The sequence below is a fragment of the Blennius ocellaris genome (assembly GCF_963422515.1).
Source record: "Blennius ocellaris genome assembly, chromosome: 3".
NCBI classification, from domain to species: domain Eukaryota; kingdom Metazoa; phylum Chordata; class Actinopteri; order Blenniiformes; family Blenniidae; genus Blennius; species Blennius ocellaris.
In genome coordinates, this window is record NC_137652.1 from 10,155,884 (window position 1) to 10,174,398 (window position 18,515).

The following is an 18,515-nucleotide window of genomic DNA, read 5'->3' on the forward strand; positions in this document are numbered from 1 at the left end:
ACAACTCGGTTGTGCGAGTTTTTAACATTTTCAGGCAGAAATTATTATTTATTTAGAACAGAACAGAACAGAACAGAATAGAACAGAATAGAACAGAATAGAATAGAATAGAATAGAATAGAATAGAATAGAATAGAATAGAATATTAGTAATAAGGGTAATAATGGGTATTTCTTACAGCGTTATATCACCATTAATAGAAAAACAATCAAAAAACAAAGATTTAATTAAAAACATACATATTAATTTGAACAATGAATAAACATATACACAGAGAAGAGCTTGACTGCAATCTAAATTACTTAAGATGGTCATTTTGTTTATTTCACATCCATCCTTGTGATTTAGGTTTCGCTGCTACTTTTGTTTTCTGCAAGTTTTGGTGCTGTTGTTTTCAAACATATTTGTTTTGTCCCCATTGAAATGAAACTAGAGTTCACTTATTTATTTATTCATAGTGCCCAGGAGTCAAGTTATCTTCATAGTCTAAATAGCACATAAGCATAAGAAACTCAGACTGTAAATTGAGAGAAACTCACCAAATATAAAATACCTTTCATGATTGGAGCCACTTCAGAAATGTCAGGATGCGAGATGTCTGCTGCATATGGCTTTTCATCAGATGCCAAAACTTTAATAATGCAAGATTACTCACCATCTTTGAAGATCTCATGACATTAGACATTAATATAAACAACACCAGGCTGCACAGTGATAATCCAGAAAATATGAAAAGGAAAGTACCTTAAACTTTCACACGCTTTGCTTCATACCGTCTCTCTCCCCCCCCCCTCTCTCTCTCTCTTTCTGTCCTGAGCTCCATTTAGAAGTGTAATCCTGTCACTTGACTATAAGCTGCTTCTGCTTACTTGTTCATTCAGTCTTTCCCTTCTTCTTCATTTGCTTTTCAGACTGTCCTTTTTTTCATTCAGTGCACAGAAACTATAATCAACATTTTCTACCCTCATAAATTCATGAAGTAAAAATATTGTTGCAACTTAAAAAGTACATTAACTTTGCTTCGCAAATAGATGATCATCAAACCCATGTTTAACTCCCTGGACATTATTAGATGTATCATTTAAAACCACATAAATTGTCACTAATCAGTTAATTGATTGATTGTTGATTGAAGTTGCTGATTCTGTTAAATCCAGCTTTTTTGTCTCCCCAGGTTGAACTCATTTGATCATGAAGGCAAAAAATTAAGGTGTTTGTTATTGTTTAAGTAGCCTTATTGGGTGAAATGCCTGCACAGTTGCTGGAATGCTGACAAAGATAAACTAATTCAAAAGCTTTGACTGAAATGTTTAGGGAAAATGGAAATTGTGTGTTAATAAGGCTTACAGGTGGATAGTATGCCACTGACGACAAGTAACAACATCTATGGAGGACTAATTATCCCTTTTGTACCAATATGATGAGGATTTCAGTGGATGCAAAACATAATTACAAGTGTATTTTCCTCCACAGAACTGTATCGATTTAACTATGTTGCTATGTTGAACTTTTCTTTTCACCTAGTTGTATTTGTGTACACAAAGCAAAGCAAACATCATACACACATTTCCTGACTGTTATCCAGCAGCGATGAAATGATGGGTAAATTATTCATATAGAATAGTGGGAAATAATTTCTGTTGCAGCTCACGGTACTTCTAGTCATTGCTCAGTAAATGGTGACCTTTTTAGTATGGAGGACGAGGGTGTGTTCAGAAGAGGTGAGCGCTGTGACATTTGAGGATGGGAGTGGCCCAAAAGAAATGGCCTGTGGGTAATGAGGTCATGCTGAGTGCAAACGTAGTTTTTGATCTTCTTGTGGTGTTTTTGCTTTGTCCACAGTGTATTAGTGTTCATGCAAACAAAATAAAGTCAATAAGAATAAGAATAAGAATAAGAATAAGAATAAGAATAAGAATAAGAATAAGAATAAGAATAAGAATAAGAATAAGAATAAGAATAAGAATAAGAATAAGAATAATGATGATGATGATGATGATGATGATGAAGAAGAAGAAGAAGAAGAAGAAGAAGAAGAAGAAGAAGAAGAAGAAGAAGAAGAACACAATAATTAATATTAATTACTATTACATAGTAGTAAAATAGATATTAATAAAATCAATATATCAATAAAATAATGATGATTAATAATCAATTGAAACTACAAATACAACAATTGCTGAAATCTACATGTTAATGTTGATTTAAAGTGCAACTCAGAGGACAGATAATGCTTGTGCAATGAGGATAAACTCTAGACTTTTGTAACTGCTTTATTATCATTCTTTTAAACACTAAACAAAATCATGTTGTTTGATAGTGAGAGTATTACCTTTTACATCATGTCAACGTTTTGTGTGTGTGTGTGTGTGTGTGTGTGTGTGTGTGTGTGTGTGTGTGTGTGTGTGTGTGTGTGTGTGTGTGTGCGTGTGTGTGCGCGCGAGCATGCATGCATTTCTATACAATAGCTACCCTGTGTATTATATGTTGCCATATATATCAATAAATCAAATTATGTATGTGTTTATGTGCCTTTCTTTCTTTCTTTCTTTCTTTCTTTCTTTCTTTCTTTCTTTCTTTCTTTCTTTCTTTCTTTCTTTCTTTCTTTGTCTAAACGTGATGTGTGAAGGAGTTGAGCTGTTATCTTTAGACTTTTTAACAAAGAAAAGACAATTAATATGATCATCTAAAACTTCCCGGTTGTTCACAGTTGCGCTTGCTCTGACCTTGTTCTTACATAATTCAAAAAAAAAAAAAAAACCTGCATGAAATCCTAAAACTGTGAGCTTTGGCTTTGATGGAGCGGCTATTAGGATTAACAGTATCACACTCAGACTGATCTAAAGCCTCTGACGGCCCCAACACAGAAAACAACAGTTCTATCCCCTCAATACAGGGTTTGGACTTTGAACACGTCTGGAGTTTAGCTCCACGTATTGGAATGCCACAGCTGATTACATTTTACTTATTTAAGGAATTTATCGCGGAAATCTCTTGTCTATTCTGCCATATGGAGCTCATGTCATGCAATTTTAAGTTTGTGGGTGAAAACGACATGTACCCTGAGTGTACCAGATTAATCTCGAGAAATGTAAATCCTGTTAAAGTGACTTTGTGTCATCCTCCATCCTCCCTGCCTGACGGCTGCATCAGGACCACTCTCTCTGCCCCTGCAGTCACATGTTGACACTTGTTGCTGTGCGTTGCGCGTCAGAGAGACGCACGGACCCGATGTATGTATATGTGTCCTGCAGCAGCGGCGGGGCCAGATCCCACCGAGGACACCTGAGGAATGGCCTCTGAACGGGACGGATCCAACTCCACCAGGAGCCAGAGCAACCAGTTCGTGCAGCCGGCGTGGCGCATCGCGCTGTGGTCGGGCGTGTACAGCACGGTGCTGGCGGTGGCCGTGTTCGGCAACTTGATCGTCATTTGGATTATCCTGGCGCACAAGCGGATGAGGACTGTCACCAACTATTTCCTGCTCAACTTGGCTTTCTCCGATGTCTCCATGGCCGCGTTCAACACGCTCATCAACTTCATCTACGCGGCGCACGGAGAGTGGTACTTTGGAGACGCGTACTGCAGGTTTCACAACTTCTTCCCGGTCACCGCCGTGTTTTCCAGCATCTACTCGATGACCGCGATAGCCCTCGACAGGTGGGCAGCAGACGGTCCTCTTATTAAACATTCACATCATTTTTTGTTTTACATCTTACGTGTTGGTTAACGAGCTCGATAAATTTTTTATTTTACCTATTTTATTATTCTAATTTGGTACCATTTGTCATATAAGCCTTTATGTATAGTCTGCAACAGTTGTCATTGTTACACTTGAGGTATTGCACTAAGCGAAATTATTATTATTATTATTATTATTATTATTATTATTATTATTATTATTATTATTATTATTATTATTATTATTATTATTATTATTATTATTATTATTATTATTATTATTATTATTATGCCTCCCGGTCAGGGGATATCTTTTCACAGCGGGGTGTTTTTTTTAAAACTTTTATTCTTTCATGTTAAATCATCATGAAAAATAAATAAGTGGAAGGTAAAAGTATGAACTGTTTTTTTGAAGCTCGATTTTTGTGCTGAATTTATTGCAAGTAGAATAGAAGAGGACAGTTAATTAGAACAGGTGGGACAGTTGCAAACTATATATAAAGACTTTTAGCCAGATATTTCATTTGAATAGCATCGAATAGCAACTAGTACAAAAAGAGCTCTTTTTTTTTGTTTGTTCTGCATTTGGAGCCCAAACGTTTTTAACAGAGGAGTCTGGCATTAAACCAAAAATTAATACTGGTTTAAGATGTGTGTGAGGACTGTGTACTGAGGAGCTCAGTGTTGTTCAAGCTGTGATTGTGCACAGTCCTATAAATGGTATATTTTCATAATGTCTTATTTTTTATTTGCTGTTCAGTCCTGAGCGGATCAAATCAGAAGTTTAGTTTTGGTAGCAGGCTGCAGTGACGTTTGAAAAAAAGAATAATTTTATAACATTTTGTTAAACCAATTTTAATGAACAGTTGAGATGGATACTGATCTCACGACTATGAAGGATGAGTATTGTGACCTATTTTGCAAAGGGTGCCATTGCTTCACAATTGGTGTACTTGCCTCTTCATGGTACAAGCGTGTGCTCTCACCTGTTCCCTGTAGATACGTGGCAATCATCCATCCTCTGAATCCCCGTCTGTCTGCAAAGGCCACCCTGGGAGTCATCGTCCTCATCTGGAGTCTGGCTGTGGTTCTGGCCTTCCCTCTTTGCTACTTCTCCACCACTCGAACTCTTCCCCGCAGAACCCTCTGCTACGTCGCCTGGCCCCGCATGGCCGACGACCCCTTCATGTGAGTCCACACTGAATCATGCTTCCCCATCATTAATGTAACGCGTATTACGGCTACATTCAATTCATTCTTTATTATTGTTCCTCCATCACTTAATCTGGCTCTTTGTCTCCTTGCTGATGCCTCTTTAGAACATACAGATGATGGACTTCTTTAATTATGCAGGTATCATATCATAGTGACAGTGCTGGTGTATGTGTTGCCTTTGGTGGTCATGGGTATCACTTACACCATTGTCGGAGTGACGCTGTGGGGAGGTCAGATCCCTGGAGACTCATCTGACAGTTACCACGGACAGCTCCGCGCTAAAAGGAAGGTAATCACCATTTTTATGCCTTTACGTGGTTTTATGTGAATATACTGTACATATTGGTTTTTTTTTTAAACATTATCAATATCTAATCATTTTGAAAGAAATTAAAAAAAGAAAGATATGAGACTTCCTAATTCATGAATCATTGGCAGATGTATTAACATGTTTTTAAGTCCACAAAAATGGTTTTTAGTTGATTTTTGACCGTTTTATTGTTGAAGTGATGAAGGATTTAGTTTACTTGGAAGCTTTAGCTCACTGGAAGCCTTTATTCAAATGAAAAAAAAAGATTATGAAACTTTCATAGGAAATAATAAGTACAGTAAGTCAAGAATAAGCCAGCTATTTTTGTTTCATTTGTTTACAAAAATAAACACAGAATACAAAATAAAAGTTAAATCATCACCAAGTAAAAACAGAATCTGAGGGCGAAGCTCCCACCAGGTCTTTAATAATCCATTAACAGGGTCCATATGTGTATAAAGAAACTCACTGGACATGAACAAAAGCAGATGTTACAAGTTGTTTAAAGTCACAAAACACTTTAGATAAGAAAACCCCAGACTGTACAGGACAATATCACTTAATGAAAATCCTATCAAGAACAAAAATACAATTTCAAGCACAGTTGAATATTTGTCATGCATATGAAACACAGCCTGTTGAAGTGCAAAAGGATTCCAAAGGCACTTGATTTACTGTACTCCGACATCATCAGTGACACTGCATGGTGTACTTTACAGCAGCGACTCTCAGGGTCGGGCTAAGCCAGGATTAAGGTCATCACAGCTGTCATGACCAGCATCTATCAAGACAGCTCTGGGATTAATGCCAGAGAACAGAATTCATTGATAAACAGCACAAATGCAGCAGTTCAACATGTCGGATTATTCAAAGCAAGCCCGGGGGTGAGACTCTGAAAATATTCATTCATAAAGGCAGTTTCAAATGGAATTACCAAAAAAACTTGTTTATCATGTTTTATCGAACTGCGGATCAACCTGTTCCTCTGTCTTTGACATGATTAATCTCACCACTTTGATTTTGATGAAAAGTTGAACCAGTGAACAGTTGAGTAAGCAACCGATTTTTTTTTTGTTTGTTTTTGTTTTAAACAAAGCATAATTTAAAAATCAACAACAGTTGAATTATGATATGGTGCCACAAAGCCAATGAAACATGCAAGACAACAAAAGGTGAAAAGAGTAAATTTGCTTTTTGCCATCTTTTCTTCAGGGTCAGATATCCACTGTAGGTTGAATCAGTGAGGTCTAAAAAAAAAAAAAAAAAAAAAGTCTTTAAAAGCCAGAGAACGGGTTGAATCTCTGTGTTGAAGGTGAGCGTCTGCCTCTCACTCCTTTTCACCCGCTGTGTCTTTGTACCGTGTTCCACACACTTGATGAGTTACCCACTCCCGCTCACCTGCAGCCTGCTGGCTTCGGTGCGTCATCAATTACCTTTCCCTCTCTTCACAAGGCAGCCGCTCTGGGGTCAGAGAATGGAGTTCATGATTTGAATGAAATATGACAAACTCTATGGTTGGCAAACTCACAACATCATGTGGGGGGACAGTAGCGTCTAACATCACATGGGGGAATGAGTTTTAGAGCTCTGTGCTATTTTGCAATTTGATGTTTGATCAATGGAAGAAAATGCTGGGGGGATATTTTCAATGCTTCCAACACCGAGATAAGACAGTGAAACAAAGATCAAAAACAAAAATCTGTAATAATCACGTCCTCACCCTTATCCATGCTCAAGGAATGCCATTTTATTTAAAAGGCAATGAAACCAGTTATCTCAGCATGGTTTCAGGCCTGTCATTTTATGCAGTGAGGCGCTCCACCGTTTAAATGACTTCATGTCAGTTCAAAGTGTTTCTAGTATCTGATTACTCCCTGGTCACTTCCCGTTTGAGATGGAGTTACCCATCTGCTGGGGAAATGAGCTACTTACTCCCCTACAATAAAACACTCCCGCAAACGTCAAAGGGTTTTAGCATCAACATTTCTTTGAAATCTAGAGACTCTCCTGCTGATTGCTCTGCTACGTCACCCATTTATCCTGCAGGTGGTGAAGATGATGATCATAGTGGTGGTGACCTTTGCCCTCTGCTGGCTGCCGTACCACGTCTACTTCATTTTAACGGGCCTCAACAAGCGTCTGAGCAAGTGGAAGTACATCCAGCAGGTCTACCTGTCAGTGCTGTGGCTGGCGATGAGCTCCACCATGTACAACCCCATCATCTACTGCTGCCTCAACAGCAGGTGAGTGCAAACCAGTCGACGCCATCCCCTCATGACCGATGCGTCTCAGTCCTGCCAAGTATTGACTCACGTTGGGGGATGATTTGGCTGCAGGTTCCGGGCGGGATTCAAAATGGTTTTCCGCTGGTGCCCGTTTGTCCGAGTGTCCACCTACGACGAGCTGGAGCTCCAAAACACCAGACTGAGACCCGGTCACCAGAGCAGCATGTGCACCCTCTCTCGAGTCGACACCAGCATCCTGAGCAAAGACAAGAGTGTTCGAGGAAACAGAGCGAAGCTCAACTCAGAGCAGGCGAATAAAGGTGCTGTCTAGTTGTCATTTACTCCATCTGAAAGCCATCTTGTATGTTTGGTTTTTATTTTTTATTTTGACCTGGCGTGCTCAAAGAGGCTTTTTCTTTTTTCGACAGATCCCATGCATGGGATCATAGTGTTGATCTTTACACTATGGGAGTGTTTTCAGAACTCCCCACAGAGTCCACAAATTAAAAGTGAAGATGTAGAGAAAGAAACCTGTTTGCTCCTCTTGAATAACAACTGCAAGGTGCTTGTCACGACGCGGCAGCAGAGGTGATCAACTCACCAACAGATTCAGCAGAATGTGGGGATAAGATCCGAACCTGCTTCAGTATATTCACAACCTTTTTTTTTTTTTTTTTTGCTTATTCTGGAGATAATCTTGTGATAGTTGATAATGATTGAACTTGTTCATCCACAATGGCTCCTATTGATTCTCGTGACAACACTTCTGTAGTGTTCTTGTTTCTTTAATACTGAAATTTACAAGGACACTAGTACCATGTAGTGTACAGAATGTGGCAACAGTATTGTGAATGCTTTTTGAAGCTATCTCATGAAAATGTTATAGCATTTAATTCAGAGTTGAATTCACTTGTTTTGTTATGAGCTGCTGCTATTTACTAGCTGGAATAAATTTCCAACAAAGCCGAAATACCTTTTTGTTGTGTATTGAATGGGCTTGTTATTGTTTACGGATCAGTAAGAGAACTGGCCAATGGTTTTTCTTATGTTTTTTGGCGTATTAAAGCAAATTGGTTGCAAACACACAGTATCACGTTTGCAAAAAGGGAGCTTTTATATGTCTATATAGTTCTTTGTCTTCGATTAATTTGACCTGATTTCTAAGGAATTGTATAGGTTATTCTTATTTCCATATTTTGCAGGTCAAAAGCACTCAGCTGCCATATGCTTCTTTAATGAACTATTTTGTTCTGCTGTAGGAATGAAAGTCCTTCATCGGTGCTTCAAACCAAACATATTTTAAGCTGCTTTTCATGTTTTATGATGGGATTTTTTTTTTTTTTTACTCTGTTGTTGGTCTGCTATTATGTGGAGTGCTTATGTGTATAGATGTTTTTTTCAGATGCTGTTGTCACGACAGTCAGACAGTTGCTCAGCCCATCTGATTATAACTCCCACGCTACTGTTGCTCAAGACAAGCTTGACACCCAAAAGTATTACCTTATGACTCTGACTTCACGGTTTGTTGAATGTTTTCTGCATTTATGACAGAATGTAAATTCCCAAGTGCTTGCTGGTTGGATTTTTGTTAGCTGGAGGAAGCTTGTTTGTATGGATTGTTGTTGGGGTCATCATCTACTGTGAGTATTTCTTTCATCGTATGTATGACGATATAAACACTGTTTTTTTTTTACATTTTGATGATTTGGTGCCGATAACAAAACAAATCATAAATAAACAATACTTCATAGGGAATTTGTGTTCATGAGTGGGAATTCTTTGCATGTATGTTTTCTTTTTATTTGTGTATAATGATGACAATTGTTAATCTATTACTCTAAAACAATGGACCTTCATTTTTTTGGGGGGACCTGGAACTCCTAAATGTAACATGAATGAAACAACAATGAACTGAACCTTGATCAGATTACATCAGCTTCATTTTACTGAGCCAAAAATAATCTCAAATCTGTTTTTCTGATCTATTTATTAATTTTTTCCCAAACTTATCAGGCTGTTTATTGAGCATGGACTAAACACAGAAAGATAAAACAAGAAATATCTGAGTTCAGAGACATTCACATGTTGATGTAAGTAATAAAGTCAACAAGATTTTCACATGATGTTGAAAATGCAAAAGAAACCCCAGACAGTAAGGCGATAAACCTCTATGAGCTGCTTCAGTTAAAACAAAGTAAATAGGCTGGCTTCAAAATGTCCGCTGCCCAAGTTGTGATGCTAATAATATAAAGGTAAGAAGTATATAGATTAAAAAAACAAAACAAAAACAAACAACAAAAAAAAACAACCCACTTGAACATGCAGTCTAATAAATTGTCTTCATCATTGTTATTGTTTTTGTAAACAGCTCTGATAAGATTCAGCCGTGGGTTGTTTGTTAATACAAAATCTCATTGAAGACAGTTCTGAACATATACTGCAACATATTCAGCATATGCACGGATCTTTGTCCCTCATTTCTCATACCCAAAGTCTACAAGGTTTCAGAGACAAACTGTAAATATCAGAGTTAGTTTTTCTTGTTCAAGAAAGCAAATTTAATCTAATCTATTTTTCAAAATGTATTGCAAAAAGAGAAACTGTCACATGAGTACATCTTGGCTGCTGATTCGGGCACGTTAGTTGGCAGCAGTAAAGGAACACACCGCTGTTTTCTTTAATATTACTACTCTCAGACAAAACTAAAACACTGAACAGGCAGATAAAGAAAAGATAAGGTGACGAGGAGAGATGCCACCCAGAGGGTGGAGACAGCAGCCGGAGACCTGCAGAGACGGAGAGAAGGGAGAAACGTATAACATTAAAATATTTCTCAATCACTTCAGTTATAGCCATTTTTTTTAGCATTTCACTGGGAACATTTCAATATAGTTTCTCTGGACTTTCAAACTTCACACAAAAAAACAGATTTTATGAAAGTAGTGCAATATCTGATTTCAGTTTTAAATTATTCATGAGATAACAAATAAAATGCGTTGGTTATCGTCCATTTGCTGAAGTCTAGATGTGAAGGTAAGAGTGGTGCACTGTGTTATAACTGACAGTCACAGCCAGGTTTGACAGGGTTTCAGCTTCTGTGTTACAGCAAATAATAAGAAACCACGATTTTCCAGTCACAACTTGGACTATAAGCTGCCAATATATTTAAGGAAGATTTTCACATAGTAAAAAAAAACCCAAACATATTTCATATTCTTATACTTTGAAAATGTTGATTTATATTGCTATTGATTTCACAGTGATTCAGATGGTTGTTTTGAAAGTACACCAATATTAGATACCAATACATACCAATGCTGATGATTAATGCTCAAGTCTTAAGTATTAGGATGAAGTATTTCAGTGTTTGAGCCTGAAACATTGTGCAACTATTTGGGAAAGATTTAATATATGCACAGAAAGATACTATGTGTACGTTGTTGTAGCTGAATTGTGTTAATGACTTTGTGAATGACACATTCTCTAACAAACAATCATGAATCTGCATCTTATAAACACGAACACGTACAAAATGTGAGGCTTACCTTGAAAACACAAAACAGTTGTGTGTGCTGTTCAGTTGTGAAGACTTCAACACAATCTCTGTGTATTCAGCATCATCATCAGCATCAACTATTTTATTCACTTCTTCCACTAGGAACTCTTCAGCTGGAGACAAGAGAACTTTGTCTTTCTCTGTGATGCAGATGTTTTCCCCCAAATTGACAAAGAAGCAAGAGGTGATGTTTAAAATGACAAGGCTGTCGAGGTCCTCAAGCTTCTTTAGTCCCTGAAAGTTTGACGTAACTACAGCGAAACTGCCAAATCTCATGATTGAGCCTTTTTTTGGGATGCCAGGTTCCTCCCAGAGAAGGAACACCGTCTGGCACCTCTTGGGCTTCAGCAGTGTCATGGCATCCATGAGCAGAAAATGAAGAGATTTAAAGTGGAAGTGCATCCCGTAGGTGCTGACATTTACGCCCATTGTCTCCACTGCCTTGTCAAAGTCCTTCAGAAAGTCTTCTTTTTCCCCGAGCACATAAGCAGAAAGAGCAGTTGTGTGAGCTTGTTTTCCTCCAGGGATCAAGGCCGAACACTTGCTGCCCGAGGTCCACGCTCTCTGGAATCCCGCACTGTGGTTGAGCTCCTGTTTCAGCAGGCCTGAAAGTATGAATCTCTCCATGGCCTGCTGACGGCATCCACTGTACATGTCATCCAGCACATCTGAGGCCGAGTCCAGGAGCTTTTCACTCCCTGCAGCGACCTTCAAGTGGAATTTACAGTGAAGTCAACACAGTTCATTAGTCACAAGCCCATTGGTGCAAGGAATCGTACTTACTTCATAGAAGAGAGCTGTGAAGCAGATTGTAGCAAGAAGCATTTTATTCCTGGCCCACATTTTGAAGGCTCCTCTTCCTCTCCTTCTACACACACACACACACACACACAAAGACTGCAAAAACACTGCAGGATAAAACTTGAACGAAAAGTTGTCTGACACATGAGGGGATGAGCTCGGCTCTGGCAAGCCCTAATTTGGTTTCAGACAAGCCCCAATTTGTCTACAATGTTTCCTCTTTCCTTAGGAAGGGGCACACTCATCCAGCCCAGGTTACAAATAAATGTAGACAAAAATGAAAGACAAGCAAATGTGGAAAAAAAATCAAGCGACACATACCTTAAGCGAGGAAAACTAGCGTGTGTGTGAGAGAGAATCAGAAAATCGGGTCCATCAAACTGCAGGGGAGTGATTCTCTGCACAACAGTGTCCGAGGAAATGGAGCCACTTATCTTGCTGAACAACTCCTTTTTCCTTTCCTGTGGAAGGAAATAACATGCCATTGGGAGACCCACTGTCCAGTATTTTGTTCTGCTTTAGCTACCGTGTGGCTGCATGCTCCTGCAGATTTGTTGCTCCTGTTATAAACCTATATGTGTTTAATCCAAATTCACATCTCAACAGCATTAAATTGTCTCTCCAATCCTGTTCAGGCCATGATCCATCATTCTTTCAAGCGTAATGCCTTTCTTTTCCTTCAAATTATCCCATTAACTTTAAAGTGATTCCCTTTAACATGCATTTGTGTCCATTATTCATTGTTGCATGCAAAGTTTAAGGAGATTATGAGGCTGCGGCAGTCTATACCATATATATTGTAATGCCAGCAACTGTGAGGCAGATATTTCGTTTTGATTGTGAGGAAATATAATTGAACCACATGAACTCTCATCTTGTCTGAACTCTTGATCTTGTTTACATCAGGAACTACACAACAAATGCATTCAGTGGAAGTACTACCGAGGTTTTAAAGCAGTACAGAAACTTCAGCAATTATTGAAAATGATTTCCATATCTTACTCCACTGCTCATAAAATATGCAAAAGATATCTTACCAAACACAAAGAGTTGATGAATATAGCTAGTGCGCTGCATTGTTTTCTTTGTTTCTTTCTATGGAAACATGTTCCACTTCCCACCTTCGTCTCACTTCACTTCCTTCCTTGATTACTGGATCGGGGGAAAGTTAACAGGAACTCGGGGTTGTGGATGGCTAGTTCATGATCAGAAAACCCTTTGTCCAAATTAAATGAAAATGAGGGAGTGTTGTTGGCTGGAAGCCATCACATCTTCTTTAGAGTCAAGCAGTACCAGGCTTCAGAGAAGTTAATGTCGTCTGGAACTACCGTGTAAAAAGTAGGATGAGATGAGATAGTTTTATTTAAATATAATCTGGTGGGTTTTTTCTGGGGGGTTTTCAAGACCATTTTCATAACTACATTTAGACGTTACTAAAGGAACATAGTACTTTGTTTTATTTTATTATTATTTGTCAACAATATTTACACAGTACATAACATGGCCAAATATAGAGATACCTTTTGAGAGAGGTAAAAAAGAGAATGAAAAAATATTGATTAAATATGACAGTATATGTCACACTTAAATTTGTTTCTGCTGTTTGTTGCGTCTTACTTGTCACTTTTTGTATTTCACATACCAGACTATGATTTTAAAAATACTTCACAGAAACTATCTAATGTGTTATCCTGTGTCTTTGTATTATTACTGACAGAGTATAAAACATTGACTATGAACAGACTTCTGACTCTGGAATATTTAATCTCATTGCCGTTTTCTGAATATATAAACAAAATATACAATAAGTTTATTTTTTATTTATTCATAATAACCAACAAAAATAACGACAGGAGGCAGGCTTTATTTCACCATGCACGAGAGAAAAAAGTCTAAATACTATGTCGAGAATAAATATAATTCAAGTACATACTAATGAGCGGTCTCGTGACCGGAAGTGGCGTTGGTTCCGTTTCCGGAGGCGCCAAATAGAAAACAAACTCCAGCTGTGTTTTTTACTGTAGTTACACCGAGGACTGAGGAAACCAAGTGGACTTTAATCTACTTTATTAAACGGTATTGTACACTTTTATAATGTGTTAGTGTTAAACCCGAGCGAGTCTGAGTCTAGTGGTGAGCCACGACGTTCGCCACACGGTGTGGCCCACACCGCGTTAGCAAAACGTTAAAGTCTGCGAATGAAATGTCCAGAATGAGGCACTCATTTATGATAAATGTACAGTTTGGGGGTCAAGGTCTTGAAAATACTTATTTAGAAGTAAAAGACAGCCTCTAGTGTGTCATGGTGTTGTGAGAAGGTTTGATGTGACAGGAGTTGACTGTACCGCCCCCCTGAGGTTCTCTGAAGTACTGCACTTTCTCGGCTCACATTATTTAAATATTCATTATTATTTCAAACAAATCTGATGTTTGATGAGAAATATACATATTTTTGAAAGTGACTAGACTCGGGTTCACTGGTCAACGAACCTCTCATATGTGAAGAACCTTGCATCTTTAGGAGGAATCTGTATTAGAAATGATTTAAATGTGGTTGATAATGTAGTGTTGTCACTGTCATCATCATCATCATCATCCTGTCAGTGAGGAGATATTCAGTAATTGTACAATTTGTGCATGAGGTTACAAACTTTATATTGTGGTTCTTGTGAGTTTATATAAACTCAGGCTGCAACGTTTTGTGGATGATGAAGAGTGATCTATTATCTTAATTGTTTCCGAACATAATTCCAGTTTATTTTTTAGGTGGAAAAGGATCACTGCCGATAATTCGTCCCCTTAGCTGTTTCACAAATCCCCATGGGAACAGTAAATAGTAGTATCAGTGATCAATAAACGCCCGAGGATGAGTAAGTGGGGAGCCCGGCTGAAGAAAGTGGAGCAGCTTGCTCAGTCGTTCAATCAAAATCCTCTGACGACACGCTACAAACCTCGACTGTGGCCCTGCCAGCCTTCCTCCGTCTGGAAACTCTTCCCTCGTCAAAGCACTGCCATCAGCTTCGCTCAGAGCTGCAAAGAGGTAAACGAGACACGATATTGCCTTTATCACCAGGACGGTACATCTCATGATTATAAAGTGAATGCAAACCTCACCAACAGTTGTGGGGATTTCCTAGGTCGTACATGTGTTTGCACTTGAAAAGGAAAATGCATCCCAGGGACAGAGGATCTACCTGGTGACGAGTTACAGTGAGCTGTGGCACTACTACAGGTAAATAGAAGCCGTTTCAAAAAAAAAAAAAAATTAAGGTAGGTTCTTCTGTGGTGCTGATCTGCATGATTAAGACCTTTCTCCTACTGTTTGAAGGACTTTCTCTCAGTCATTGATGCACTGCTATGAGGTGATACCAGAGGGAGCGGTCTGTAAGCTTTACTTTGACTTGGAGTTCCACAAGCCTTCAAACAAAGGGTCCGATGGGAGAACGATGGTGTCTATGCTCATCCAGGTGCAGCTCATATTTTGTGTCGTCATTCACTAACAATCTGTCTAAATACAAGCAGTTCATTTTCATGTGAAGTTTATTTAAGTAGCACATCTGCAACACCAGATTAGAAACAATCAGACGAACCAATTTCACATAAAAAGAATGTAATTTGGCTTTTTGTATAACCTTAATTTAATGTTCATCAATATGGTTGTCTTCTTCAACCATGAAAATGTATTTTGGTCTTATTCTGACTTGCTTCCATAAATTATACACACATGCACAAACCTGGCATCAGTGGTCTTTGCGCTTATGTTGTATAAAATTTTACTGGATAATATTTCACCTAAATACTTTGTAAAAATGAAGATAATTCTCTGTATTTACTTGTTTGTGTTCTATGTGTTGACAGTATGTCTGTGAGAAGTTACTGGAGGTTTATGGGGTCGAATGCTCTGTGAAGGATGTCCTCAACCTGGACTCCAGCACGGAGGAGAAGTACAGTCGACACCTTATTTTTAGTCTCCAGAATGCCGCTTTTAAAGACAACATCCATGTGGGTGAGTTTGAGCTTCCATGGACGCGTCATATTGTGTTTCCTAACTCACAAAGCCATTCGGGTTTCTCTTTTCTCTCCTGGGCAGGAAGGTTCATCCATGCAATCCTGAAGCCCGTCCTAAACAAAGAGAAGAGTGGAAGTAACGTGGACGATGGGATGAATTCAGAAGCAGAAAACACGGCAGAAGGGTTCGTTTAAAATACAAATCATTTATGTTCTTATTACCACTCTTTACTTTTGACATTTTCTTTATTGTGCTGACAGCAGGAGACGTGCTGTTCCTGAGAGGAAGCCAGCACAGGCAGGCGGGATGGCTGAGAGTCCCCCGATGAAGAGATGTAAGCAGGAAGACCTCAGCTTCCTGCAGGTGACAAACAAGGACGGCCAAGACGGTCTATTTGTTGATCTCGGTGAGAAGAATTACATTTTATTTCACCTTTTTCCTCCCGACATTTAGTCCCATACAGAGGATTATCAAATACCACCGCTACACAGGTCGCATGCATTTCCTTTTTCCAAGTGTCCATATCAAGAATGAATCAAATGTTGATTGTTTTATTACCTGAACGTTGATTAAAATATTACTGCGAAACTATGCCAGTCTCCATGCAGTATAAAAACAAATGTAATGATTACAGCAAGTTGTTTCTGTCCCGTCTTGTACTAGATTCAGCCTTTATTCACCACAACTTCTTTGCACCTTTTTGTTTTTGTCACAACAGGTGTGTACACCCGGAACAGAAACTTCCGACTTTACAAGTCGTCAAAAGTTGGGAAGTCCGCCGCTTTCACGGTTGCAGGAGACAACCAGTTTATTGGCAAAGCGGAGGAGGGAATTTCCCCAGAGGAGAGCATATTCCTGGCCTCTTTGGTGTGTAACTTGAGGTAAAGTGAGCACCGTTTTAACGTGTGTTATGACCCGGACGTGTCTGGAGTGTCAGATCAAGTGCTCACCCTTCATGCCATCAGTTTCACAGGTCAGAGAATTCTGACTTGGGACGTCCCAGAAGCAAATCAACCCAAAATCAAGACGACTCCTCGTCAAGAGCAAGGATCCGCTTCCAGTTCAGGTACTTTCCAGCCCAGGTGCGCCATCACCGTTTTCTAACAGCTGTTTTTGATATGTGCACACTAATTAACTGTAACTTTTCCTTCCACACATTCTTGGCAGCCACGTTCTCGGGGTGGACGTCATCACCCCACCAAGAAGTGGACGATTTTGTATTGACGACAGTTAGAAAGGACAACATACAAGGAAGTGAGTATCACTGTCTATATATGATTGGACTTGGCAAAACCTATTTCTGTTATAAAACGTCAATCACACAAGCTTATAAACAAAGTTTTTCGAGTTTCCCTAATATGGCTATGTTTCTTCACCTCAATTGTGGAGAATTGAAATAGAAGAGTTCAATCATTGTGTGCGAGTGACATATGTGCTTGTTTTGGCGATTGTGAATTAGTTTGGTTCCAGTGGATTGTTGGATTCAATCCATCATCTTGCATTTAATATACAGAAATATTAAGACACTAAAATTGCGCCCAATAGAAGTGGAACAGGTTGGATGGTGTGTGAGTGAATGGATAAATGTGATGAATAGCAGTTTGACACCAACATTGAAGTGACCAGATACTCGGCAGGTACCAGGTGTTACTAGTACTAATAATTTTTTATCTTTATCAAAAACTTACCGACTTTACTTCCTCAAAACAATTTGGTCTTGTTTTCCAAAACGATATAACAAATGGCAAATATACGTTTCTATCGAAACAAAACTTAAGCCACACAGTTGATGCTGATCCGTGTGACTTTAATGGTCTTGTCTAACTTGAGCAGGCATCAGACGATGGAACTACTTTCCTGCAGAACAACTTCTCGTCTACGACATCGCCAAATACCGCTGGTGCGAGAATGTGGGCAGGTTTCATAAAAGCAACAACATCATGTATGTGCTGTCCCACGCAGGACGACCCGCAGGATGTCTCTGGGCGTTGTTCTATTTGAACTGCTCTCACCTTCCTTTGCAGGATTGTTGTGGATTTGAGAGAGGAAGTTTGGTACCAGAAGTGTCACGATCCTGAATGCAGGAACTTCAGGTCCTCCAGTAGGTCATAGCCCCACAGCGTCGCCGCATGGACTTGAATTTATGGTCACATTGTCTCTCAAGGTTATAATTTGCACCCGATGATCACAGGTTACCCGCTGCCACAGGAGATCTGTGTCAGCTACATCTTGTCACTGGTAGGTTTTTATTTAAGTAACATCCTGACGGGCTGGGCTAAAGTGTGTTCTCTCGTTTTCTGATCGAACACTTGCATGGGTGACGATGTCTGACGTCTTCATACAGGATGAAGAGGACCAGGCGTTCGTAATGGACGACGCTGGAAACATTGAACCCAGTCAGACGACGCTGGATTCAGAGAAAACCGCCGACACGTGGGACAACGAGCTGGACGATCAGGAGTATTTAGATAGTCTGAACGACTTTGAAAAAAGCGGTGGAGAGGTCTCGGATCAGCTTTTGCTCTCGTGTGTCGCAGACTTTGATTCGTAGGGAGACGGCCATACTAAAGCGAACATTTAAGCAGAATGTAAATGGTTTCCCAAACTGTTGGAGTGAGATTAATACTGCGCGACTTTTCATGTAAAAATCAGATGTTTCTATGCAACTTGCTCTTGCCCTGTGTTGTGAATGATGAAAGTATTAATGCACAGAAACAA

The 18,515-nt window shown here is 39.2% G+C and overlaps 3 protein-coding genes across 3 annotated transcripts; 2 read left to right on the forward strand and 1 right to left on the reverse strand.

Moving 5' to 3' along the window:
• Positions 1-3,292: 3,292 nt before the first annotated feature.
• Positions 3,293-8,098, forward strand: LOC308149358 (neuromedin-K receptor-like; the record flags this gene model as incomplete). The annotated part of the gene is made up of 5 exons (XM_080521065.1): positions 3,293-3,660; positions 4,681-4,869; positions 5,035-5,185; positions 7,253-7,449; positions 7,543-8,098. The coding sequence occupies 5 exons, from the start codon at positions 3,293-3,295 to the stop codon at positions 7,760-7,762; spliced, it is 1,125 nt and encodes a 374-aa protein (XP_080377191.1). The 3' UTR covers positions 7,763-8,098.
• Positions 8,099-9,399: 1,301 nt separating this feature from the next.
• LOC308149056 (ecto-ADP-ribosyltransferase 5-like) lies at positions 9,400-12,175 on the reverse strand. Its single transcript, XM_080520698.1, has 4 exons — positions 12,110-12,175; positions 11,771-11,855; positions 10,977-11,695; positions 9,400-10,217 (listed from the first exon to the last, which is right to left on the reverse strand). The coding sequence occupies exons 2-4, from the start codon at positions 11,828-11,830 to the stop codon at positions 10,124-10,126; spliced, it is 873 nt and encodes a 290-aa protein (XP_080376824.1). The 5' UTR covers positions 11,831-11,855; positions 12,110-12,175; the 3' UTR covers positions 9,400-10,123.
• Positions 12,176-14,654: 2,479 nt separating this feature from the next.
• primpol (primase and polymerase (DNA-directed)) lies at positions 14,655-18,354 on the forward strand (the record flags this gene model as incomplete). The annotated part of the gene is made up of 13 exons (XM_080520545.1): positions 14,655-14,828; positions 14,926-15,020; positions 15,117-15,255; positions 15,647-15,794; positions 15,879-15,981; positions 16,058-16,203; positions 16,516-16,678; positions 16,763-16,863; positions 16,965-17,051; positions 17,631-17,739; positions 17,822-17,898; positions 17,989-18,035; positions 18,142-18,354. 13 exons carry the CDS (start codon positions 14,655-14,657, stop codon positions 18,346-18,348), a joined length of 1,596 nt encoding a protein of 531 aa, XP_080376671.1. The 3' UTR covers positions 18,349-18,354.
• Positions 18,355-18,515: the final 161 nt, after the last annotated feature.